General features: G+C 51.3%; 1 protein-coding gene across 1 annotated transcript in view; it reads left to right on the top strand.

Moving 5' to 3' along the window:
- The window catches only part of SGIP1 (SH3GL interacting endocytic adaptor 1), a 60058-nt gene that overhangs the window by 6744 nt on the left and 26373 nt on the right, over nt 1–26941 (top strand). Inside the window, exons 2-12 of the mRNA XM_055724900.1 lie at nt 11432–11495; nt 13951–13975; nt 16638–16694; nt 17537–17591; nt 18489–18664; nt 21700–21711; nt 22424–22435; nt 23228–23252; nt 23682–23733; nt 24799–24884; nt 26171–26263. Of these exons, the coding sequence (XP_055580875.1) occupies nt 11432–11495; nt 13951–13975; nt 16638–16694; nt 17537–17591; nt 18489–18664; nt 21700–21711; nt 22424–22435; nt 23228–23252; nt 23682–23733; nt 24799–24884; nt 26171–26263 (657 nt within the window). The remainder of the gene's footprint in view (nt 1–11431; nt 11496–13950; nt 13976–16637; nt 16695–17536; nt 17592–18488; nt 18665–21699; nt 21712–22423; nt 22436–23227; nt 23253–23681; nt 23734–24798; nt 24885–26170; nt 26264–26941) is intronic.

Here is a 26941-nt window from a genome sequence, read left to right on the forward strand (position 1 = left end):
AAGATGCACCTTGTTATTAGAGCCAATTAATAATAAATGGGTGTCAGGTTTTTAAATATGTGTGTGAGTGGACGTTTGGTTGGTTTGTGCTTCTCTTAAAATGCCGCTGAGAATCGTGCCTATCGCCCGTGGGTGCAGGTGAGACGGGCTGTATCCCCTGCCCAGCTCCTGTTACAGGCAGCATCAGCTTCAAGAACAAGCTCATGACTAAAACATCAGCCTGGATGAGTTTTTTTTTTTTAACAAGAAGCTTTTACATCAGCTGAAAATAAAAATAAACTTGGGTATTATGAGACTGTTCTAAAAAAAACCAAACCAAAAAAAACAACTAACCAACCAACCAAAAAATAAACCCAACCCCAAAACCCACGCAAAACAAAACCCCCACAACCAAATAACTGTATCAAAATCTTCCCTGAAGAACTGACGCCCCCTTTGCCGGGACCAGGCTTGGGGTGGTCAGTGGATGGATGCAAAGCCAGCTCTCTGTTCTTCTGGAGAGGCACTTTTTTATTATTATTATTCATTATTGCTGGGAGCAGCATGATTAAAAATAATCTTCCCCAAGTATTTTGCTGTCAGCAGATAAATTAATAAGTGCAGTGCTGCTGGAAGCTGTCCTGTAGCCACCTCTTCACTGGTGGGGTTTGCTTGGAGCTGGTGGTGTTGCTGCATGTGCCTGATGAGCTCATCTAGGGTGCTTTTAGGTTCCTCTTAAAAAGCCCTTCCAAATGTCAGACTTGATTTTTAATATGGTTTATTAGTTTTGCAGGGATTTGGCCTGGTTTTTGCGTTAGTGCAGAAGATGCAAAAGAAACCTGTATAGGTCAGTAATAATAATGCCATTTATGCTGTCTAAGTTGCTAATAATAATGCCATTTGTGCTGTCTAAGTTAATAATAAGGTCATTTATGCTGCTTGTTTACCTGGCTCATTTCACCTGGGGACCTCAAGCCCCTTCACGCCGCACAGCTCCTCTGTGGAGTAACAGATGGGCAGAAGAAGCTCCGTCGGTTTGTGTTAAACGTGCCTGGAAATGAAGCGTTTCTTTGGGTCAGGTCTCCTGCCCTTATTTTTAGTTACACTTATTGTCACAGTTAATCACTGCTTTAAAATCGAGGTATTGGTTTGACAGCAGACCGTGGGAGGAACAAGATGGAGAGAGGAACTGGAAAAAAGTGTCTGGTCATGCTTTATTTTGGGTGTAAAGCTTTATCATATGCAAATGTGAATATTGCAATTTTTTTTTTTTTTGGATGACCAAATTCAAGAGCAAGTGATGCTTTTTCCTGGCAGCTTGCCCGGTGTTGTACCTTGTTCCCGGGGAAGCAACTCCTGCCCTCACGCAGGTGGCAAACCCAGCCTGGGTGTCCTCTTCTCCACCTGGGAAACGGGGAGTGGGCGTTCGTGGAGGGTCACACAGATGTCCGCTGCAGCGGGGTGGCCATCATGGAGAAGTCATGGGCTGTGTGGAAGGCGGTTTCTTAGCATTGTGCCCAGGCAAGGATTTTGGTGGGTTTTATTAAGTCCTTACATTCTGCATAAACAGCACGACTGCCCACTTGGTGTGCTTTTCGTAGGAAATTGTCAAAGTAGTTGCTGGGAGCCTGTGGTGTGTGCAGGCCGTGGGGTTTGGGGAGATGCCCTTTGAAACAGGGCTGTGGGATGGCCATGGCTCCAGCCATGGAGCAGACATAATGGCAAAGGCTTCCAAGGCAAAGGAGAGGTTTGCAGTGGGTTGTTTTTTTGTTTTGTTTTGTTTTTTTCCTGTATGTGTGCAGGGGGTGGAGGGAACACCATCACAGGGGGTAAAACGTGGGTGAGTTTCCCCTGGATGTGCTGTGTGCAGGGAGCTGCCCTGCAGACCACCCAGTGCCCTCTGGCAGCTGCTTGGCAACACTTCCCTGATACACCAAAAACCTAAAACCCCCTAAAAATAAAAATCTTGAGTGTCATTTGGGAGGGAGAGCCTGTCCTGGACAACTTCTGAAATAGCACAGCAACCTTTAGAAATGCATCTGGCATTTTTGTGTGTGTACCAGCTGTGAATGAAAGCCACAAATGTACCCAGATGTAACTTACTGACAATATTGGTGGAGATGTTTGTGTCCCATGTCCCCTGGTTGCCACACACCCAGGGTCTCTGAAAGTTGATATTAAAAAAATCTAATCTCTGTGGAAAGCCAGGCGAGGAGCGATCCCTGCAGGTGCTTTACTGAGGCTGGTGAGTAACCTATAAGTAGCGATTTGCATCCTTCTGATGTTAAATAGTGCTTATGTGCTCGGCTCCATTGCAGAAGAAAAATTCATTGATGTCCTGCGTGTTGTGATGCATCCTGCTGATGCTGCCCTTTATTTTAAGGACACCTCCAGCTGCTGGCCTGCTCCTCAGGCTCTGCTTTGGAGTTGGGCAAGGCTCTGAGCTGGACAGCCCTGCAGGGAGGGGGTTGGGCACGGGTCCGCTCACATCTGTATGCTGAGGTTCCACCCGCACCCAGCTGCAGCGATGCCCATTTTTGCACTGGGTCTTGCTGTGGGGAGAGCCCAGGCCTGTGTTTCTGTGGAACAGAACTGTATCTCCTTGGCTCAGGGTGTGTTCCCGAATGCTGGGGCTGCGGGTGACGGCTGGAGTCTTGTCCCTGTGCTGCAGGCACAGAAGTTGTTTGGGCTGAGCTGTGCCTGCGCAGCATGGGGGCCAGTAACGCCCAGGCACAGGTTTTCTCTCCAGTGGTGTTTAAATAATCCGGCATGAGCCCTCTCGCCACGCTGAGAGCAGGCGAAGCCAGGGCTGGGGCTCAGGGCTGCGCCGCTCCCCAGCCCTTTGAACCCCTGCCTCCCACTGCTGCCGTGGGTACTGGGGTGCCTTGCAAAGGGAAAAAGGTGCAGACCAAAAGGAAGGGGGAAGACGTGGAGGTCCTGGGGGCCCAAACCCCTCTAGGTGTGTGGAGATGGATACTCGCCGCTCCGGGGTGAGCAGGATGTGGGTGTCAGCAACCACCAACCCGGTGGTGGCCACAGGACTTTCCCTAATTGCTTCTTCACATCTGGAAGCTGGAATAAGATGTGGGTTTTTTAGAGAGGTGTTGCACGTTAATTCAAAAACTCCTTAGGTGGAGTTCGCTGCAACCAGTTAAAGAGTTGCTTAATTACCCTCCTGGTTGAAAACGTGACTGTGTTTCTGGATCAGCCATGAGATCTTGTCTTCCCACTGTCTGCTGGGGTGGAGATCCCTTCACCACCATGTTTCCGTTCCTGGAGTAGGTGCTCGGACGCCAGCACAGCCATTCCCCAGGGTTCTGGTGCTGTGCCCAGCAGCTGCAGCTCCTGGAGGTGCCCACCTCCCCCTCTCACAGTCATTCGGCTGCCCACATCGCTCCCCGTGTGCCGTGTACTGGTCCGGGGGCCACTGGGTGCTGGGGTCAGGTGCAGAAGCCGAGCAGGACCAAGCCCAGGTGTGATGCCATCTCTCTGCTCCGCGGTGTCAGGTCCCTGCTTGTGGTGGGGCTTGCTGTTAGCACAGGACTGATCTCCTCTGTGGAGACTGAGAGCATCATCGCTGGCCCCCAGTGAAAGGTGGCGTGTACCACATCTGAGATCAGCTGTACGCACCTGGCTCCACAGCCTGGGACCCCGAGCCAGGAGCCACTGCTCCTATGTAGGAGAAAATGATCCCAGAGCAGTGACTTGTGACATTTTATTTTATTGAGACTTACTTGCGATCTTGTTCCAGGCTCTCAAACACTGTTAGTCCTTCAGTGGCTTCCAACTGTCATTTCTGATGAGGAACAAACCTCTCAGCATTTATCTTTATTTAAAAATCAAAACAAAAAACAAAAAAACACCCAAAAACCAAACCCAAGCCAAGCCCACAACTGTTGTTCCTCGCTTTTGTTTTCCAGCGTCTCCTTTCCCAAAAGGCACAGGCAAGGCACTGACACTGTCATGCTCTGGCAGACAGTGATAGGAGTGGTACTGAGGCCACCACCTTTTTTCCTCTTTTTTTTTAAAATCTTCTAACAGGGAGAAGCTGTTGCAAGCATGTGGAAGTTTGATAAGTGTCTGTGGGACTTTGCTAACCAGATAATGAATTTTTTTTTTTTCTGTACTTTGGGAGCCCAATTGGGTAACGTAAGGACCTTTAATGCCTGGCTAGCTCGTTATCGACCGTGGCTTTGTTACCCCCTGCCACACGGCAAAGCTAAATGTAGTGGTTTGGTGACGGTTTGCACTGGAATTTACCGGTTTACTGAGATGAAATATTAAGTGCAGTGAGATTGCGCGGTGGCGGGGCAGAGCTGGTGTGCACAGAGCACCGCGTGCCTTCGGGGGGGCATCGGCTGTCTGTGTTGATGGCTCCTCGCATGTAGCAAGGCAAGTAAGCTCCTGCAGGTGACTCCTCCGGCCTTTCTGCAGGGGGTTCCCAGCAAATTTTCAGAAAAATAGATTTCCTGACTGGTTAACATGTAGGCTTTGCTTGTGCGGGGAGGGTTCCGAGTCTCGCCCTTACCCTGGGGAGCACCAAATACCAGTCAGAACGATAATCGAACCCCTCCGGTTTGAGGCAAACCATCCCAGTTGAACCCAAGGCTTGTGCACAGGTCAGTATCTGTCACGCTGGGGATTTTTGTCCCAGCTGGGAAGCACAGCTGTCCCTTGGGCTCACCTCCCAGGGTCCGGGGGTGACCCCTTCCCAGAGCGGAGGGGGCTGGTTTCGTCCCAGGTCCCACCGAGAGGAACCCTGCCATACCGGGGTACTAGGAGCCCCTGCCACAGCGCCTCCCTTGGGGCTTCAGCCACGCGTGAACGTGCGGTGGTGGTAGCTGATTTGGAGCAAAATACTCCAGTCTGGGCTCAGGACAGATTACATGTTGGGAAGTTTTGGGTGTGTGGTGGGTTTTTTTGGGTCGGTTTTTTTTTTGGTTTTTTGGGGTTTTTTTTTTTTTTTAGCAAATGCTTTTTGTTGTTTTTGTTAAATTGGTAGGAGTATCTTCATTGTGTTTTTCTGGGAGGATGGTCCTGTGCTGTGAAGGATCCTGTCCCTTGGCTGGTGGGGCAGGGTGGCCCTGGGGGAGAGCAGCAAGCAGCAGCGCTGGCTGGGGGCAGGGAGCTGCGGGGCGTGTTGCCAGAAAACGTAAAACGGTGCAAGTTTTTCCTGCTGGGGAAAGGAAACCTTGAGAGTTGAGGGGGGGGGGGGGGGGGGGGGCGGGGGTCAGCTTTTTTCAGTCAGTCTCTATTTCAAGTCAGCTTGAAATAGAGAGGTGGTTTACAATTATTTCCTCAAGGGGATGAGAAGGGTGATTTATTGTCTGGGAAGACAGATGTTTGGTAAAAGGACCCCCTGTGCGTTCAGTCGCTGTGCGCAGAGGTGGGAGGCTAATGCCAGAAATAAACACCCTTGACAAGGGGGAGAATAGGGGGTGACCACGTGGGGCAAATGCAGAGCTACTTGTGATACCAGGAGCCTGGGGAAGCCTGTAGCCTTGCCTGGAGACTGGCGTGAGATTGGGGTATCTCAGGATAGTGAGAGCTGCTGGCTAAAAAGTGAATTTTTACTAAAACTCAGTGTACTGTGGTAGCTGAGATACAGCGTTAAACTGGGAAAGCAAGCAGGTAGCAGTGGAGGCAGCATGCCATTGCTGCCCGACGGCTGCTTGCCAGTGGTCCGTGCTTTCTTCTCTGGCCTAACGTCTGCAATGAGACTTGTAAATGAAGGTAGTTAAAATATTAATGACCATTATCAAGGCAGCGTGTGGCGGGCTCGGTTCCTCGCCCCATTAAGCCTGCTGAAAGGCTGGTAATGAGCTTTAATGCAAAGGTTGGTTTAGGTAAAGCATCTTAAATGTTATGAAGATGTATACCAATTAATTACATATGAAGTGGGTAAAACCAAAAATAACATGGACTGAAGTGGTATGGCTACTGAGACTTTTCTGCTTCCGAGGATGAAGCAGGTGAGAATTCCTGGTTTTGCAATGGACCAAATGTGCCTGTTTTCATGTAAAATATGTCACTGGTGCAGCAGCTGAGCTTGAGGCAGGTGCAGGCTGCTGCTGGGTCGAAGCAGGGGAAACTTCTGGGCTGACTTTGCAGAGAGCATTTGAGGTGCTGCTGTTTGGGTTATTTATTTGGGGCTTGGTGTGGTTACACCTTCACTTCTTAAACTTTTAATTATCCAGAGGAAAAAGTCAAATGGTAAAGACTCAGAGGATTTCAGTAGTTTTGTCTTGCCTTTGAATTTTGTCTTGCTGAGCAAAGGGAGAATTATTATTTCTTTAGTAAAGCAAGCCAAAACCAAAGCGCTTTGGCTGTGGAACAGCAGCCTGTTTACACATCTTTGGACCCAGTGAAGTAATTCATAAGCATGCAGGTTTGCGTGCAGTGGGGAAAGCAGGCTGCTCAGATCCAGCTCCAGGCTACGTGCGAAAACCCCCACCTCTACACAACCAAATCAAAGAAAAACCAAACCTAACAGCAATTATTTCTTCTCCCCCCCCCCCCCCCATTTCTTTCCTTTCTTCCTTCTTCCCCCACTCCCCACAGGTACTTTGGTCTTGAGTATCTGGCATGGCAATAGATAACGTTTATCTCCATGCACAGACTAAGTAGAACTAATTTCAATCACTCTTCCTTTGGTCACCACAGAAGAGCATTTAAGGCACAGATCCTCACTGATCTCTTCCGTTTGAGAGGTGTGTTGCTTTTATGAGGCCCATCCTCCTGAGCAAGTTGCTGCTCTTCCAGGGACCCACCTCGATATTTGGGGGTTCAGGAGCAGCGACCAGGGGCGGAGGGTGAGGGACCGGTGGCAGAACAGGGTTATTTGTCTTCTAGAGGTGTAGAAAATAAGATGTTGGTAGTTCTTAAGAATAAAATACAGAAAGCTTCGTGGTGTCAAATACTAATATCTCTTTCTCAGATGCTGATTCTTAGGTATGCCAGGAAAAAAAAGGATAATGGCAAATAGATGGTGAGTAATGCCCCCCGCTTCAGAGAGCCGGTCGCATTTGGAACGAGTTCCCTGGCACACTGATTAGCTCAGCCTTGGCTTGTGGCTGCTCTAGGTCTTTGAGTAACAGCATTGGAAGCCCTTTGGCTTGATGAGGACTAATTGTGGCAGGCAGTTGTTGTGCTTGGAGGGGCGGGTGGCTTTCCCCGTGCTCGGCCGCTGCGGGCAAGGCTGGTTCTGTGGCCGCTGGCGTGGTTCCGGGTGTTCCTGCTGCCGCACAGGTGACAGCATGCGTGTCACTGGGCTGGCGTGCACATGGCTCGGTGAGGAAAACCTGCTGAAGGAGGCAGCAGAGCTGTAAAAGATGCCTGTCTGCAAACGTCTGAGACTAATCTCCCCACCAGAAGGACATCGCGTGGGTCCTGGAGCAGAGCACGTGGTGCGGTGTTCGGTGCTGCCGTTGCTGGCGTTTCCTCCAGCTGGTGTGCGTGATGGCTTGGTGTGGCACGGGCTCTTACTGGTGCTGCTCTGCCCCTCCAAAGAGCACAAACTGACCCCCTGCTGGAGGTCCGGGGGTAGCCCACCTCTGCTTTAGCCACATCATAGCTGTGCAGGATGAAATCAGCTGTTAGTCGTGAAAGCAGTGGTGAGGAATCTGCTGCCGGGCAGGCAGGGCTTGTGCCCACCCCTCTTCCCCTGTGCCACCACCAGTAACGCTCGAGTTTTGTCCCAACCCTTATCCAGCTCGAGGTGCAGTTTTAAACTGGGATTAAAACAGAGGTGTGCTGCCTGCCCCATGGGCAGCCTGTGGAGCTGGGCCCTCCCTGGTATTTCGGATGTGACAAAAGGGAAAAGGCTTTGGGAATGTAGGTAGGGACATCTGTAACGCTTAATGTTGTATACTCGAGTGCATTAGCATTTCTCCTATGAGAATTACTAGGATTCTCATAAGGTAGGCAGTCCCCAGGGTGGGTGGATGGGGAGAGGGCTAGGAATGCTGCAGCTGCAGGGATTTAAGTCCTTCTCTGAGGCTGGTTAGCCGGGTACCACGTCACGCCCATCTTTATCACTCCGGTACTTAGGGGGGCCTGCAACACTGCTGTTAGCCCTGTAGCTGGTGGGATACCTGTGACTGACGGCTGCAACACTGCTGGGTAGGACTGATCAGAGTCAAAGATGTGCTTCCAGCACACCCTGTGCCCGCACAGCGAGGTGGAGTGCCTCAGGGCTTTAGGAAATCCATGGAAGATTTTCTTTGCAGCTGGAGACCTGCAAAGGACCAGGTCTGGAAGGGCAAGGAGAAGCTGTGTGTCTTGCCCAGGTGCCCCCAGGGTGCTGGATAGAGAGTGGGGACAGCTGAAGGAGTGGGCTGTGACTTCAGGTGATGCGTACAGCCTGCTGGGCTGGTGTCACCCAGCCCTGCCATCATGGGGTGATGCTGGTTTCCAGGTCTTCATGCTGGAGAGCAGTTTGGATCTGTACCCAGTACCCCCTGATGGGGAGAGGTGGGGTTTGATGGCCACATTAGCCGCAGCTTTAGCAAGTATCACCTGAATGGAGCTCCTCCTGCTCTGAGCCATCCCTCGGTGCCCCACGTGGATGTGCTCTATTTCCTTCTTTCCTGCCCGTCTTTCTGCTGCCTCTTCTCTGCCTTCTCTCCCACTTACTATCACCTTTCCTCTTCCAGCAGTACATCTCTCTTATCCTGTGAGGTTCCCCTGCACCTGTAGTGTTTCCAAGTAGCATTCCCTCTGTGGACAAGACCTTATTACTATTTTTTACGAGGATGACTCTTACCAGGACAGGTGTTATGGTCCTCCAGCTCCTAAAGCCAACTGAAATGAGACTCGAGGACCAGAGCGTGCAGTCCTCTTCCATGCAGAGCCCCCAGCTCTGTCCCTGCACCATCACCCAGGCTGCTCCTAACAGCTCTCTGGGCTGGGGCTGACCATGGCAAGGGGGACATGATCTCTGAGCTGCAGCCACCCAAAAGCAGAGCGGTCCTGGAAAATCACCACACTGTCCCCCACCAAACCGTGGACCCCTCAGGTGTCCCCACTGGGGACGGTGCCTTGCCCTGGTGCGGGTGGTGGGGCTCAGCAGGGGACCTGCTCCCACCAGCTCTCGACAACCAAAGGAAGCTTTCATTTTTGTTCTGCTTTTCCTAAATACCCCTTTTTTTTTCCCCTCAATCGTTACTGTTTTAAGCAGATGGTGGGCCTATTATATAACTGGAGCAGAAGGCTTCGTGGCAAAATTTAGCCAAATCAGGTGCTGCTTCAGCTAAGACTAGACAGCAGCTTGTTTCTGGGGGTTTTGGCCATCCCTGTTCTACTTCGAGTTTGGAGGATGAAGTTATTCCAGGGGGTGAGATTAATGGAAACCTTCCTCTGTTATTAATAACTCGCTTGAGTCTTGAAGACAAGGTAGAAAAGCTGACAGGCACGATGTAGTAAAAACAAAGCTGTCCACGCAAGGTTGCAGGATGAGCCTGTGGGGTTCAGCATCACTCCAGCTGCTTGTAAGGGATCCCATAGGCTGGGGTGTTCAGGATGCCATAAGGGGTTCCTTCATCCGCGACCATGTAATGCTTGCTTTGGACAGAGAAGCGTGCTGGGGGTGATTTTTTCAGGAGCAGTCCCTTTGTTTCCCATTTCAGGGGGGGAATGTCCAACCCAAAGCTCCATCAGCAACACCAAGGAGACCTGCTGGAGCCTCTCCTGGTCCTACCCTGGCTGGCTTGGTCCTGGTCTTGGCCCAAAAACCAGCCAGCCATGGGGTGCTGAGAGCCCCGAGCACCCCCCTGTATTTAGATAAATATTTAAATCCAGCGTTTTCTGATGTGCTGCAGAAAGCTAGCATTTGTAGTGCTTGCTGCTTGTTTCTGTTGATGCCAAGAAGAGTAGGGTGTTGCTCAGAAAAAGGAAAATAATTTCAGTCCAAGGGCATGCTCAAAGCAGGGGGCAGACCAAAGAAACCCCATGTTCCCCAAAACATCGAGTAAATGAACTGTGCTGGGGTGCGCAGCTCCTGGGACAAGCACTTCCATGTTCCTGGTGTGTCCAGAGCCAGTTGCAGGGGATCTGGCTCTTCCAGCACATCACTGGAGGCAGGAGCTTGAGCTCTTCTCATTGATTCCTAGACGGCGTTTTTTAAGAGCGCAGGTTTTAGCACATGCGTAGCCGGGCGCTCCTGGTGCAGTGTGCACTGTGTGAGCTGTGCCCATTGCGGCCAACCCGGTTTGTGCCACTGTACCTCGTCCATGCCTTTGGAAGTCATTGCACGCCACACCGAGGAGGCGATGGCTTGCAGTGCAGGGCTGTGTGGGCATGTGGGTGATTAATGGCTCCGGATGGCGGCGTGCCCATCTTTCCTGCAAATTCACACCAGAGCTGCCTCCTTGCCGTGCAGCATGTCCAGGCTACGGCCACTTGCTGCTGGCCAGCTCATTGCATTGGTGTGAGCTGTTGCATTTTCCTCTCCGCAGTGCTGCTGCAGCAGTGCTGACCCACGGCACGTCGCTTTTGGGTAACTTCCAGACCAAGGGAAAACTCCTAGGAGCTCTGAAAGGAAAAGAGGCCAGAAATAGCTGTTCTAGACTCAAGGTCCATGGCTTATATTGGCTCCTTTGGCTACCAGGATCTCTAAATTACACCGTGACCTAAATTAATTGCTGTCGTGCCGCTGGCAGCGGCCGCATGATGAGCATGTCTGGTCGTGTCCAGCACAAGCGGAGCTTCCAGCCGCAGCCGGGTCTCAGTGGTTGGGCTGGATGGCCAGGGCCAGTGGCAAACCATCTGTGGGAGAACCGGCCAGCCCAGTGAAACATGCTAGCTTAAAATGCTCCAGATCCGTTCCTTGGTATGCTTTCTGTAAGCAGTTATTAAAATTATATTTAATATAATATCATACATATCTATATTTAATACTAACATATTAAAATTATAAAATGAAATTGTATCCCTCTCTTGGATAGCTCATAAGCTGGAAAAGAGGGAGAAACTTGCAGAAATCAACTCTCCTCCATACGCTGTTGAAAGCGGTGTGGTGGTGGCCGCTGCCCCAATGGGCTCCAGGGCCCATCATTTTAAGCACCGTGCAGGTCTAAAATTGGTGCAGAAGACAACAATCCTCATGGTTTAAACTGGGGGTTTTTACACCAAGGAGGGGGGTCCCCACCATGCATGGTACCCACACGCATCATGGCAAAGGAGTGGGGAATTAAGACACTAAGCTTAGAAATATTAAAGGTGAAATACGTAGTCACGCATGCTGGGATAGAGTTAAGTGTTACGTGAACAAATAAAAGATGTAAGCAAACATACACACTACCTGCAAAGTCCTGCTGGCAGTTTCTTGGGCCTTTCTTTTTTTGCCTTATTTATGAATTACAGCTGACAAGGGAACAGGGAACCTTTTGGAGGATTTATTTGAAGCCTAATATTAATATTGCGTTCTTATTTACATTTTTTTTTCTATCCACAGGATTGAAAAAACGTACAAGGAAGGCCTTTGGTATACGCAAGAAAGAAAAGGATACTGATTCCACGTAAGTCAATGCATTATAAACCACGTTAATATATAATGATACAGGGGAGGAGTTGATGCTGGTGTGCCAGGGCAGGAAGGAAGTCCGTGCATCACACGGCAGCACAGTAGCACCGGCAAATAAATGTATTTGTTATTACAGACTTGGTCCAAGCTTTTTCCCCTTATGCATCCAGCAGCCAACAAATAAGGTATTTTCTCGGTGGCGCTGCAGAGATAATAAAGCCTGTTCCCCACGTGTTTGCAATTTACGGTGACAGTTAGCGGTGATCAGAAGAAAATTACTCCTCTGAGAGTTTCAGCAGATTAATCTCTGCCCAAACTACTGATTTGCCCATCTGCTGAGATCTGTTTTAGATGCAAATTCAATTTAAACGCTGCCTGCATGGGCATCTGAGGCAGCTGGTGAGGAGCTGCGGCTGGGGCAGGCTGGGGCTGGTGAGGGTGCCGGGGCTGGCGGATCGGCTGTGCTGCAACAGATGCTTTTGCTTCTTGGGAAAACATCTGGCAGGGGGTTCTCCCCGCATCTGGCAGGGGATGCTGTGTGTGGGTGCTGAGCCCTACCCGGGAAGGGCTCCCAGCTGCCACTGATGCAACTTTGGGGTAGGTGTGCATGGCCGAGGAACCCGGGCAGCCCGTGTGCTGGGGATGGAGAGGGGGCAAAGGCAAGGGGGACCCTTGCTCCTGCCCCTGCAGCATCCTCCTGGTGCTTCATGCATGGCACAGCAGAAACCCTACAGTTGTTTTTTTTAATTTTATTTTGTTTGGATTTGTTTTCCTAAGCTATTTTATATCTCAGTGATGGTTGGTGAGGTTTCCCATGTGAACAGACAGCTGCTGCGGGTCTGGCCACACTGCCAGGGCCACGGCGAGCCCGGCTGCATCAGCACCTGCTGGGCTTTGCCTGCTGCAAAAGGGGACCCAAAAATACGGGGCGCATGGAGCACCCCCCAAAAGAGGGCTGTGCAGCACCGAGCTGCTGTCATGCTGGCAGAGGAGGGCTTGTTGCCAGGAATGGTGGCTGTCCAGCCACCAGCCAGGCAGGCTGTGGGCTGGCCAGGAGCTCCAGCTGTGCACAGCTTCATTTATAACTTATCAGAAGGATGGGCAGGAAACGGGCTGCTTTGCATCTTCCTCTTCTGCTCATGGAAAATCAATGGAGCCAGGTCTAGGTCCTGCCTGTAGCCAGCACTGTGATGTCCATGCTTGCTTGTAGCAGCCTGCTCTTCCCAGAGTCTGGTGGCACCTGGAGATAATGAATCCTGGGGCACTGGTGACGGTAACGAGCTCACAGAAAGGCCGCTGTGGGGGTGATGCTGCAATTAGCGACAGTGATTAGCACGGCACGAGGTCATGTTGCGGTCATCTCCCCAAATGGCTTTGGGCGTTCTCCAAACAGGCCGTCGGCAGCCAGGGGGGACGGCAGGGACAGACCCTCTGGCCACCCCCTGCCATGGCTGGGCCACTGCAGCCCTGGGACCGGTGGTGGGCAGCGTGGTGGGGCTCTGGGGAGATGCGGGATGCGCTGGAGCTGCCACGCCGTGGCAAAGGACCTGCCACCCCATCCCTCTGCCCGGGGTCCCCACAGCCACCCTGGCCAGGCTGCGAGCAGGAGGTGACATCCCTGGCGTGGGGGAAAGACAGCAGCAGAGGGGATCTCTGCTACTTCCGAAGGATTTGAGAGGTCTTTGCGCAAAGAGATTAAACCTGAGTGCTCTGGGGAAGGTGTTACTCTCTTCCAAACCCCAGCCCGACAGGCAGCGGCTCCCCGCGGCGTTTCTGTGATGCCCTGAGTCAGCTGTTAATTGATGGCAAATCTCTGGCAAGGCCTAAAACTCAGGAGTGTGTGGGAGGTGGAGGAGCCCGTCTGGTTTTCCTAAACGTATTTGTCTTTTCACTAAATAACTTAAAGTCCTCAGACAGCGTTTAAATACGGCTGCTGAGCCTGCCGTGCCGTTTGCTGTGTCCGAGGTCCAAATCCCTTAAGCGGCTGGGGATTAGGGTCCCTGAGGAGTCTCATCAATTTTCAAATCCATTCAAAAGAGAAGCGACTCTCCTTCTGGCAGAAGGAAAAAACCAAAATCTCGAAATTACTCCACATGTCATTTTTATTGTCTTCTGCAAGAGGATGTGTGCCCAGGGTAGGGCTGCAGCTGGGGGATGGGTGTCGGGGGAGCCAGCCCAGCTCCTCAGCCAGGAGACTGCGGTCATCGCCAGGCGCACTTTATTTACTAATAAATATAAAATTTGTCATCTGATAACGTGAGAGCAACGGCACTGAGACCACTGCGTGGGTTTCGTGAGGGGTGCATGGCAGGTAATTCAAATTTGTTGACAATGCAATAATTAAACCTGTTGCTGCTGTGGATCCGTTAAGAAAACCATTCCCACAAGTTAACGGGGTGCCGGGGCGGTCTGGGAGCTAACACGGCTGTGTTTCTTTCTGTTCTTTGCAGAGGGTCGCCGGACAGGGACGGCATCGTAAGTATTGCACCGACCCCCGTCCCGATCTCCTCTCCGCGGCCCTTCACGTGCTAATTCCTCCATCAACCACCATCAGCGTTTTGTCAGCTGTCTCTTCCTTTCTCTTTAATATAGAAAATAAATTTCAGTAAGAAAATGTCTGTCTAAAATAGCGACATGTTCCAGATTTTCTACAAAATTAACATGAGGAAAATAACAATACAGAAAGGCCCGGCAAGCGTGATGGGCAGAGGGACCAGCTAAAGGTCCTGCTAAAACCCCTGGCTCTGCATCCTCGTTTCCACTCCTGCTAATTGGCTTGGGTCAGATTTGCTGTGTGATGAGTTAAGGGAAAATTGCCCGAACAGCTGTTTCCAATATCTATTTTTATTTTCTATATTAAACTGAAAATAAGGAGGTACTTGTTTTTTAATTATTGCTGCTTTTATTTATGGTGTTAGATAGAAATGCCCCTGCTAGATCTGGGTAGTAGAGGGACCATGTCTCCTTTAGCCTTTTGATACCAAATTTGCAGAAAAGTATGTTGGGTTCAGACTGGGGCTGTGCTGGTTGTTATTTCTTGAGATTAAAATAAAAATGAGACCATCGGGAGGCTCAGCAGGGAAAGCAGTGCTGGGGCATCTTTTATAAAGCCATGCAAAAATTGGGGTGCCAAATTGGTCCTTTAGAGAGGATATTATTTTTTTTCCCCGTATCTGACCCAAGATCCTTGGCTTGGGGCTCGCCTTGTGTTTGTAAGAAATAGCAATTAAAAAAAAAACACAAAAGGTCTGCAGCTCAGGTAAGCGCTTTAACCAAGGCTCTATTCAGCAGTAATAAATAAACAAAGTGCAAGGAGCAGCCCAGAGCTGTTCCCTCCACCACAGAAGTGCCGTGGGTGGCCTTTTCTTGCCAGGTATGGTTGCAGGGACCTTGCCTGAGCTTGGGTGCCCTCTTGATCAGGCTCCTACCCTTGATGTTTCCAGCTTTTTTTTTTTTTTTTTTTTTTTTTCCCCAGATGTTTGAGCTTGGTGTAGGGCAGGGTCTCCAGTGCTCCAGCAAGCTGAAGGATGCAGAAATACAAATTTTTGTAGAGTTCTAAGGAAGCTGAATATATTGGAGGCAGGGGAACTGGAGGATGGAGACCTTGAGTATAATTTTTTTTCCTCCTACAGCATGTTCTCGCCATAATATTTGCAGCCACTGGAATGGCCAAGGGGCAAATCCTCTGACTGCTGAATAGAGCCCATTACCTGCCCCCAGGAAAAACCAGGCTTACTCCTAACGGGGCCACAGCTGAGCCCTCCTTTTCTGATAAGACTATGCAGTGTGTATGCTAATTCCTTGTAACTTTTTTTTTGCGTGTTTTAAAAAAAAAAACCACAACCAACCATCCGATACTTTAACCCTTTTTCTGCCAAACCCCGATCCCTTCCAGCCGCCCAGCCCTCATCCCAATGAGCCACCTTGCAATAGCAAACCTGAGAGTACGCGTGAAGGAGGAAAAAAAAATTCGGTAAGGAAAACAGAGCTTGGTTTACTGCTACAAAAGGGTTGTTAAAAACAGCGAGTAATTCTTGTTTTGAAATCCAGAATATAGGAAAATACCATTTAGGTTCGGTCAAGTGGATGGGTGTGAGCTGGGTAGAAATGGGGTTAAATACAAGTGGGCTGAGGGAAAAGCAGAAGTCCTACATAAGTGCACCCAGGGTCTGATATTTATTTTTTTTTTTTTTTTACCCTTGTGCCTCTAATGAGACTGCTCGGTTCTTGGGCAGCATGGTGAGGTCCGTCGGGTGCAACATGGAGGGTGAGGGTGCCGGTGGCTGGCTCCGGCCTCCCCTGGATGGTACATTGCATTAGACCCTTGGCAGGGTGCTGGGGTGGGAGTGCTACCTCTGGCAGCTGAAGGGAACTGAATTATCTAATTTAGGTGCCCAAAACTGAGCACTCGGCTGAGCTTCAGTCCCCGAACTGGCCTGGCAGCACTGCTTGTGAGCTGGGGGTGGGTTTTGGATGCCCAGAGCAGACCAGCAAAGAATCCCACAGGCAATGGACGCCCAGAGGCTCCCTCCAAACCAGCCCCCGCTCAGTGCGAAGCAGCAATAACCTGTGTGTGTGTTCGTTGCTGTGTCGTGATGTGCACTAACACCGCATCCCAGCTGGGTTAGCCCAGATGCCTCTTGCTGCCGCAACCCAGCTTCATCGTGGGGTGAAGCAATGACACCCGGCTTGCTCTGCAGGCGGCTCGGCTGCTGACTAACACAGACCAAACTCTTCTTTCATTGTGTCCCAGGGAAGGGGTTTGCCTCCCGATAAATAGTAATGCTGCCTGTGCTCATGGGCACTGGGAGCTGCCAGCGCTCCCCATGGGCTGGAGCATTCCAGCACGTGGAGAAATGGCCACTCTGTTTCTCTTCCTTAAGAAATGTTGTATGTTCAGCTAACAAATGTTCAGGAAAAGCCTTTTAGCTCTCTGCTGTAGAAGACCTTCCAGAAATGGGAACGCTGTCGCATATGGCTGATGTGCACGTGCAGAGCAGCTCTTCGCAGCGCCTGCACAGGCAGCTGAGCGATACCCAGCGCCATCCCCACCGCATCAATGCGCAGGTATAGAATACGCTCTGTTACAGTTTCCTTAATTTAAAACATGGAAATTTTCTTTTCCAATGTGTTGCAGAAGAAAACAAATGGAGCACCGAATGGATTTTACGCAGAGATTGACTGGGATAGATATGTAAGTGTCCCAGGGAGCTCCCCCTCTGTCCAGCTCCTGATGGGGGACCCGGGCTGCGCTTGCTCGCTGCTTCCTGGCTTTCTGGGTGGCCGTGGCTGGTTTGGGTGATGTCCAGGTGTGGGTGTGTGTCCAGATACGTATTTCGTATCTGTGTATCACAGCATGGTGGGGTGGGAAGGCAGCTCTGCAGACCACCCAGCCCCCCCAGCTAGCGCAGGGGCTCCCTGAGCAGCCGCACAGAGCCACATCCCGGCGGCTTTGAGTGTCTCCGGGGACGAGACCCCCCAGCCCCCCTGGGCAGCCCGGCCCGGGGCTCTGCCACCCTCCTCGTGAAGAAGTTCTTCCTCATATTCAGGTGGGACTTCTCGTATTGCAGTTTGTGCCTGTTGCCCCTTGTCCCATCACTGGGCACCACGAAGAAGAGCCTGGCCCTGCTGAGATGGACAATCCAACCCATTCTAACGTCAATTAAATTGTATAAAACTGCCCCAAAACTGGGTGGCTCTGGAGAGTGATGCCCAGGCCGCAGGATGCTGCTCAGAGAAAACCCTGCATTGCAGCTGGGCGTTGCAAGTGTTTTTCTGCAAAAACACGGCACTGCAAAGCCCACCCTCAGCACGGCTGTGTGGGGCACAGGGGCTGGGTGCTCCCTGCAGCCCCGGGGTCAGACCCGGGCTTTGGCAGCGCAGGGCTTTGCTGGGCATCGCGTTCTGCGGGACCAACAATGTGCTTCAGCTTTCCAGGAACAGGAACAGCATTAGCCTTTGTAATTCTTTTGGGTTTGTTTGTTTTTTGGTTTGGTGTGTGTGGTTTTGTTTTTTTTTTTTGCGTGCCCTCTTCAGAATTCGCCTGAGCTCGATGAGGAGGGATACAGCATCCGACCAGAGGAACCAGGCTATATCCTTTACTGTTGGCTTTGCCTCTTGGTTTACAAACTGTCAGATGAGCTGGGGTTCACAGACAGGCTACTGACTTTTTTTATTTATTTTATTTTTACTTTATTTATTATTTCCCACGTCTTATTTTCCTTTTGAGCTGTCACTTTGCAGCTACAGTTGGCTCCCAGAGGGAATTACCGGAGGCAGTAGAGCAGAATGTGATTCTGATCGCCTTTGATGTACCGCTCCGAAACGAGGCAGTGTGAGCAGTGTGGGGAGCATCCCGGTGTGATGCCCTATGGAGACCACGCTGTCCCACCCCAGTCGCAGTGCTGCATGTGGGTGCTGGCCACGTGGTACCTTGTCGTGGCTGATGCTGTTTTGGGGCAGAAATGATCTGGGTGCTGGTAAAAGCAAAGAGCAAAGATGAGGTTGCAGCTCCCACAGCATGCCCTGCCATGGGGCAAGGAGGTGTTGATGGCCGGTGCCTGTGCTGAGCTTGTGGGCTGGCAGCAGATTTTAAGCCACCTCCTTGCTGCTGGGGGAGAGTCAATGGAAAAGCAGAATTTCTTCCTCTGCTCCTGCTGAAAAATGCTGGTTGATTCTCTGTAGGTGGTGAGCCCGTGCGCTTAAGATGGGGAGGACACCTGGACGCTGATGCAAATCACTGCTGGGCTAAACCAGGGCTGGCTTTGTCCCTGTGACCCCCAGTTCCCATGTCCTCTGCCCGCATGTGGATAAAGCCGTGAAACTCCACGGCAGGAGGATTCACCCCTGCACACTACTCCTGCCCCTGGGCGTTTGGAGTAAGGGGTTTTGGGAACATCTAATTCCCACCCTTCAGGGAGGCTTGAGCCTTTGCGTGCCGAGGCTCTCCCCTTGCAGCAGAAGGAAATCTTCTTTAACTGTGCTCTACCTACCAAAGGAAAGCACTTCTACTCCTCAAGTGAGTCCGAAGAGGAAGAGGAGGCGCACAAGAAGTTCAACATTAAGATCAAGCCTTTGCAGGCTAAAGACATCCTGAAGAGCGCAGCGACAGTGGACGAGCTGAAGGCATCGATAGGCAACATTGCACTTTCTCCATCCCCTGTGGTGAGTCCTCAGTGTTTCAGTCTTTTCCCCCAGCTGCAAAAGCCGTGTGCTCCGCAGGGCTTGCCCCGAGCGAGCTGGGTTCTTCCTTGGGTGCCAATGGCTACGCTGGTGTTTGTGCCTTTATTTACTGGTCTAGGTTATATGGAGCCAATAATGTGACTACAGGTGGAGCTCAGATGTATTGCGGTGATGTTTCCAGTTCATAATGTCTTAAATTGCCTTTTCTGCTCATAAAACAGGGCAACTGAGTTCAGAATATACTATTCCCTTATTCTTCCCTGTCCCCCTCTCATTTTTCAGCATGGTCATTGTTCAGGACATAAATCAGTTGGGTCTTGCCCTGGTTCCCAGGACAGGGAAAGCATCTGTGGGGTTTTCCACACTGCTGCTATGGGATGTTAGAGGGACATGTCTCTCCTTTCCTGGAAGGAAAGGTCATCTCTCCATAGTCCCTCCTGGTATAAATACCATCACCCTCCGGTTTTCCTAAGGCTTGTCAAGATTTGTCTCATCCCAATCTGTTCAGCCGTGAAAAGATTTGATTTTTGTCTTTCAGTGGGCTTTAGTGTGGGCTATAGTGTCTTTTCAGATGAAGCTTTCTATGATTTATAAATAGCCTGGGTCTGAAGTGTGAATGAATCTCAAACTCAAGGCAAAGATGAAACCAAATGACTGCGTTCTATGTCTTTCTAAACCAACATGACGTTGCCAAGTTTAATGAACGCTTCTGGGACGAGTCACTGTCCTTGGAAACACGGAGTCCCTGCGGCACGTCTCCGCTTCCCCCAGCGCTCGGTCCCTTTTAGCAGCATGTACTTCTGGGTGCTTTCTGCACTGTGACCAGGGGCTTTCTGGCTGTTAGCCTTCCAGGGTTAGAAGCTGCAGTGGGCTGCTTTGGGAAGCACAAAACCAAACCAAACCAAAAAGCCCAAACAAATAAACAACAAAAAAAACCCAACCCAAAATTCAGGAAAAAAAAAAAAAAAAAGGGAGGGGAGTTTTGGAGATTGGCAATTATTTGCCAAATAGGTGGATAATTTTCATCAAGAAAGAAAAAGTCCCAGAATTTCGTATTGCAACAAGCTATGGTTTTGCAAAGCGATGGCCCTGGCAGTTCTGTGCGCACGCGTGTATGCATGCCATGTAGGAGACAGTGTTATATTTAGGGGAGAGGAAACAGTGCAACGTTTTAAAAATGGGATAGGGAAAGCACTAAGAATGTAATTTGACAGGCCAAGTCTATATTTGGTGTATTGTCCTTCCCTCGCTGCGTTTCTGCCTGCATCCCTTGCCAGCAGTAGGCCCCTGCCACAGGGCTTTGCTGCTCTGGGCACTGCGGGGTGCTCGCCCATGCCGGGGTGCAGCTGGTGGCTCTGGCACAGCTGCAGCAGAGGTGGGGAGTAGCTGCTCATTGATTCTGTGCTGCAGCCTGCAGTTGGAGGGATTTCAGAGAATCTAGCCAGAAAATGTAAAGCAATGCTGTCTCTGGCAATAAATAAAGATCTGTTAGGAAATTATCGAATGGTTACGCTCAGCTCCTAGCAGTCCGTGGTTCCTTGGTTGATTTTTATTCTTGTGATGAAATACTTGAATAGTTTTGCACCAGTATGTGAGGAGTAGGCTGATATGGTCAGCAGTTCTTCTGCCCCTCACCTTTTCCAGGAAAGCAAACCCCCACAAAATGTGCATTTTGCTAGATGTGATTTTTGTGCCGCCTCTTTTCTGTGGTGTTTCTCCTGCTGAGGTTGGAAGGAGTTCTGCTGTCGGTTAGGAAGGATTTAGCCTCTGGTGAGCATGACTGTGGTGCAGTCCGAAGCCTTCCTTTTGGGCGCTGGGTCGGGATGCTCTGGGCTTTGCTTCTGGGAATTCCCTGTTCTCAGTGGCTGGCAGAGCACAGCCTGGGGCTGGAGCTGTCTCCTCTGTGTAAAACAGCACAGGTGTGCTCAGCTCAGCCCGAAGGGCTCGGGGAAAAGCCCTGTGCCAGGCTGGGCAGAAGGAGCCATGCTGCTTCCCCATGTCACGATCCAAACCCTGGTGTACAGAGCCAAAGAGTGCAGGTGGGGAGGCGAGCGGTGCTGCAGCCAGGCGCTCCCCAGCACCATGGGTCCCAGCAAGCGGCACAAGCCCAGCTGTCCAGGAAAGCACCAGAGCCCCAGCAAGGAGCTGGCTGAAGGAGTTTTGCATCCACAGGAATTCCATGCTTTGCTGTCCAGGTCCTTGCCCTTGTCCTGAGCTTATCTCCTCCCCAAAACTAGCTGCAAAGCCCTGCTCCAGCACCCAGTCTCTCCTGTGCACCAGCCTCTCCTGGAAAACAGCAGCAGGATGGGAGATGCTGTGTCCATAGGCACTGTCTGCCCCACCCTCCTGGGGTGTAAGTTATGGTGCCTTAACTTAAAGACAAGAAGAAAACTGGAGATGCTGTTGTAAACTGGTGTCAGTTGCATCCTCTGATGCCTGATAGCTCAGGTCTCACTTCTTGCGGAGCAGGAGCTGGTACTGCCAGCCCGTGCCACGTACCGCACCAGCAGCTTCACACCTCCTGCTCTCATCCCTGGTCCTGCCTGCCTCCCTTTCTGCACCATGGCCCCGGGAGCAGGGGCTTTGTAGCAGTCCAAAAAAAATAGTCACCGAGCAAAGGCAATGAGTAATAGCCTGAAATTTAAGCACTTTGGAGTCGAAGTTGTGCTGTTGACTTTCCTTTCGCAGGGAGCATTCCAAGAAATGAAACAGGCTGGGAATCGGCTTTTGTCTATAGCTAGCGGGGGCTGCTGGTGACAAAGCATGCGGGTCCTTTCCGTGAGATGGCTCAGATGCGAGTTTTGTGTGTCTGTATCGTCTCTCTCTTGCTCCAATCTTCTGTCTGGATGAGTGACAGCCTGGCTGGATGCGCGCATGACTCTGCTTTGCTGTGCCTTTAACACTTATATACCTGATGCTTCTGGTCATAATACAAATCTTTTATTTTTCTGTTATCCCTTTATAGAAATTATCTTATATTCTCATTTTCCTTTTTTTATTTTTCTGCATTCTTTTAGAGGAAAAGTCCGGTAAGAAATACAGTTTTTTTTATCTCTTATAACTTTTTAACACAGTCTTGTGTTCTCTTGTTTGCACGGTCCCTGTTTTGCATGTCTCTAGAACTGAAATGTAAAATGCAAATAACAAATCCTACCATTTTGGAAGGCGTGATGTTTATTTTTCTTCTCCTTTGGTTTAACTTAGAACATTTTAAAATAGAGCTAGGCTGTCTTTGCTTTGGATGTACATAGTCTGGGGGTGTAGTTTGGGTGAAAGAGCTGGTGGTTTTGGACAAGATGTGTCAGGCCTGGCACAGTTTTACCAAGGCACATTCTAGACCCATTGTTGCACATTGGAGGGTGTGAGAAGGCAGAAAAGCCCATCAGCAGTCCGTGACCTCTGCTGCCATGGTGCCGCTCTATGCAATGGTGATGGCTTCCCGAGAGGGCTGGGTTTCCAGCTTCCCTGAGCCCAATGTGGGGGAATTCTGCCGTTCCATGGGGTCCGGGTTCCCTCTGGGGTCTCCTGGGACACTGCTCTCCCTGTGCTAGGGTGACCTCCAGCCTGTGGGAGAAGGATGCCGTGCTCCCAGTGGCAGGGGTGGAGGCTGGGTGGTGGAGGACACCCACCTGGCACTGTGGCCTGTGATGGAGGGGTGCAGTGGGTGCTGGGGGCCTTGGGGTGCTGACCTGTCGCTCTCTGACCAGGTGTCTCTTCTCTCTTCCTTCTCGCTGACCGCAGCGGCGCAGCCCGGTAAGCACCCGCACTCCCTGCTTCCACCCCTGCCGCGCTGGGAACGGGGGGGCTGGGGAGTCCAAGTCTGTGCTGGACGCCAGTTAAATGGTGAGCGCAAGGGAAGGGGGGAGCGGTGCCAGTGCCATCAGCCACCCCAATGACGGGCAACCTCCCCGGTTCAACCCGCAGCCTTGTGACGCCCCTGGAGACCCTGCTTGTGGTCCTAGGTACTCCTGCTGCCGCCCACCTCCAGCTGGGCTCCTGCTCCCATGGTCAGGAGTTGGGGGGGTTGGCTTCTGTTGTGTGCAGGCATTGTGTGGTGAGAAACGTGGGTTAGCAGTGGGCTCGGCAGCCCTGGGCTAACGGTTGGACTCTGTGAGCTTAAACGTCTTCTCCAACCTAAACGAGCTGTGATTCTAGGAGCGAGGGTTTAGGTGGCTAAACCCATGATATTTGGCTTAGATGGATTTGCACCTGTCAAACATGAGGATTTGGGGTTTATGCCATTTCCCATGGGGCAAGGGTGTAAGTGACCCCCCAAGCCACGGGCTGCTGCGAAGGCAGTGCTGCCGGGTGATGGCTTTACGTGGCTCAAAGTCCTCTTGCTGGGGTGGCTCTGCTCCCCCGGTGATGGCAGCATGTGGGGTTTCGCAGCACACATGCAAAGCTGGGCGCGTTTCAGCCACGTGCACTAAATACCCCCTTGGACAGGCAATTCTTGCCACTCCTGCTGCAACCCTCCCTGGGGGACCCCTGCCATGCACCCCTGTCCCTGTCCATTCTGCTGACCCCGTGTGTTTCTAATTCCAGGGGACGATTAAAAGGAATTTATCCAGTAAGTACGTTCTGCAGCCTTCAAGAACAGTAGTTATGATGGTGTGGTGATGATACTTTGGCGGGGGGTGGGGGTGGGTGGGGGTGGAGCAGGGAGTGGGTTAGGTTTGCTGTGAAGTGGTCCTGGCAGAAATGATGGCACCCAGACATCTATCTTAAAGAAGGCCATATGGGATGTCCTCAGGGTACCCTATAGAAATGGTGCTGCTCCCTAATCTATATTTCTACAGATATAAAATGTGAATTAAACCCCAGACCTTTTTCTGCCAGCACCCCCACAGCAGGTGTGGGATGGGGCATGCGCTGTGTCGGTGGCACACCTGGTGCGAGCCCTCCTGCCAGCCTGGCTCTGGGTGGGCTGGGGCTCAGGGTGCGTGGGGTGTGGGCAGGGGAATGGCTCTAACCCCGCGCTGTCTGTGCTGTGCCGCAGGTGAGGAGATCACACGGCCCCGGCGCTCCACACCGACCCCAGACCCTGCCAGGTCAGTACAGAGTCCCTCGGCGTTACAATCCAACACGGCTACGCTTGGGCACATCGTCCTGGTGCGGTGCTTAAACCCTTCAGTGGGCAGTTGCACACTTGCATCATTGCTGTGGGAAGCGTTTGTTTTCACCGGCAGGTTTTTGTCCTTTCATGCATACCTGGGTGGGTCACACCAGAGTAATGCAGCAGCAAATCCAGCAGGTATTTACTGCTCTACAAATACTGCCAGCCACCACCTGGCTGAGCTGCCCCAGTTTGGCTCGTCAAAGACACCGCTGCCGACACATCGCTTTAACTTTTTAGGCTCATGAGGCAGACCAACATTTGCATTGGGTGTTTAAATAAGCTGAATAAATGCTCCGTGCCACAGGATGCAAGAGGCACAGGGAGCGCTGGGTCCTCTCTGCTCAGATGCTGTGTGAGGAGATGAGAGATGCAGGGGGTGCCCAGGCAGGGACAGTGGGTCCCCCGGAACGTGACTGAGCAAAACTGTGCAGAACTGAGGCGCTGATGACGGTGGCACCCCTGCTTTCAGATGCACGGTGTCCACACTCACTCTCCCACAAGAGCAGAAGGACATCTGTGGCTGGAAGCTGCCTTGAGCCCGATCGACAGGGAGAGCTGGCAGGCGGGTGCCGTGTGTATATATTGATTCAGGAAAGCAGACTGACTAGTTGGTACAGCATGAAGCCAAATCCCACTAGGAGTGTGCCCCGTGCAGCTGCAGGGCTTGACTCGAGGTGTCTTGGACCTGAGCATGATCCAGACCTTGAGTTCTTTTCTTCCCTCCCCCCCTCCTTTTCCATGCAGTCTGGAGTAGCTCTGACTAATCCCAAAGCAATCTGCAGTGCCTCAGCGCTGCACGGGCGCTATGGGGTTTGCTACGGCCAAATGTTTCCACTGCTCTCCTTCCCCTTCTCTCTGCCTGAAACCCTCTGTTTTGCCAGGTGCTGTTAGCCTAGAATGCAAACGCACCCTAAAAATAGACATATTTGCACTCAAACACCAGGTCTCAGCACAACCCTGAACCTCATGGTTCCTCCGCACTTGTCTCATCCTGCAGCAAGAAAGCTGGGGAGGACCCCGCGGCGCTGGCTCCGCTCTTTGGGCCCCCACTCGAGTCGGCGTTCGAGGAGCAGAAGCTGGACGGTAAGCTGGGGGAGATGGGTGGCGTCTCCTGGCCGTGACCCCTGGCTGTGCCGTGCCTGCGGAGGGCTTGAGGCAGCCAGCTCTGCTGGCAAGCGGGGTATCCTGGGTGTCAGCCCCCAGCCCTCCTCTGAAAGGAGAAAGGCAAAACTAAAGGCGAAGGGCGGGTGGTTGCGTTAAACCTGGGGTTGGGGTTTGTATGGGTTATATGGAAACAGAGCAAGTGTTTAAGTCAATTAGTTAATTATGTGGTCTTAGGACTGATCCTGAAAGAGGGCAGCTAACAAATATTAAAATTATTGACTTTCAAATGAGAGCCGGGCTGTGCCCGCTGGCCAAGCCCCACCGATGTACCCCGAAGCGGTGTGTGACAGTGGCAGCCGCTAGCTCCCGGCGCCGCAGCAGCGTTCCAGCATCACGCCAATTTAACTGAAGCAGGACATGAACCGAGCAGCCTGGCAGTGCCTTACGGCTCCCCATGCCGCGAAGATGTCATCTCAGTAATGTCATTTTTTCCCCCAGAAACAGCATTCTTCTGGACAAGGAGTATAAGGATGCTTTGCTGCCCCCACCCCCTGCCAGCCTAAGCCTTTATTTTTTATTTACAGCTTTCCCGAGGCGCAGGGATCTTGCCAGGCTTGTTGTCCCCAAAGAAAAACCCCATTCACAGGCTGGAGCGGGCTGTGCCTGGGGAGGAATCCTCCTCTCCGAGGCGGTGGCTCTGCTCAGCTATCACGAAATGGCTGCTGCCGCTCGTAGCCTAGTTATGTCTTATAATTAATGACTCCAGTTAATTCTTTTCATCAAAACTATAGTTGTTTGGAGTTCCCCACACACAGTTCCCCCAAAAGTTTAAATGAAATATAGAAGAGGTTTTTCCCCCCTTACAACCTCTGTGAATATAATTGGACCTTTCTGTTTTAATACCTGGGGTTTTTTTCCTTGCGTATCCTAAAATTCCAGACGATTTTTGCAATTAAAGCAATGTTTCACTTAATGTAATAAGCCTCCAAATACATAAATGGCATTGTTTGGTTTGTCAAGCAGCATGATTGTCAAACTAATTGCATGTCCTGTTTAAAAACCAGGCAAGCTTGTAATTACCTGCCGTTACAGAAGCCCCCCTGTCTTTAATGAGGGGGTTCTGCCACCGCTGAGCTGCCTCTTTACAAGCCTCAGATGAACATGTTTCATCTGTGTTTTGGTATTTGGAAAGAGGCAGCCACTTTTATTGTTGCCTTTGCGTGTGTATTTATTGATATATTTTTTTTTGGTATTTTCTTTTCCAGCCACTCTAGATCAGCCTGAGATATGGGGTTCGGTCCAGCCCGTCAACACAAGCGTAGAGTCCCCAAAGCTACAGAGACCTTTTCCAACTGGAAGTAAGTGTCCGTGCAGGTTATCAGCTGGAAATAAATGACTATATACTGAAATCAAACCTTCTGCTTTCCCTCACTCAGACTGCTGCTACTGTGCAATGCCGTAACCTTTCAGCCGGTAGCAAGTTGAAGGGTGGTTCTTCCCCTGGCCTGGCCATAGCTGTGCGCGTCGGGGCCGATGGATGGGGATGGGCCAGGGTGGGAGGGACAGCATGCATCCTCCCTGGGGAAACACGCTTCTGGGCTGGATTTACAAGATGAAACATCTCCAGCTGGGGCAAATGGCCAGGTGAGGAGTACCTGATCTGCCATGTTAATGATGTAGTTATTTGGTCTGAAAGGTCAGAAGCACAGGTTTCTCCAGGCTAACCTAAAGAAGGGCAGCGCATCCCAAATCCCCGGTTTTGCTTGCAGCTTTTCCCATTGCCCGGGGCAGCCAGGGGAACCACAGCTTTTCCTCCTCCCTAGCCACAAAGTCTTTTATTATTTTTTTTTATTATTTTTTGTTCCCCTGCTCCTTTCTCCCACACCAGCCATTAGCCCACCCTATTTCAGGCCAAGCCCACCCCAGCCCTGGTGCTGCCAGCTGGCTGGTGTTGCTGTGCCAAGGTCAAGGCGACCTCTGGCCACATCACGAGCTTACAAGGGGACTGTGACATTCGGGATTGAAATGGCTGCTTA

The sequence above is a fragment of the Falco cherrug genome, chromosome 12, assembly GCF_023634085.1.
Source record: "Falco cherrug isolate bFalChe1 chromosome 12, bFalChe1.pri, whole genome shotgun sequence".
In the NCBI taxonomy this organism is placed as follows: Eukaryota; Metazoa; Chordata; class Aves; order Falconiformes; family Falconidae; genus Falco; species Falco cherrug.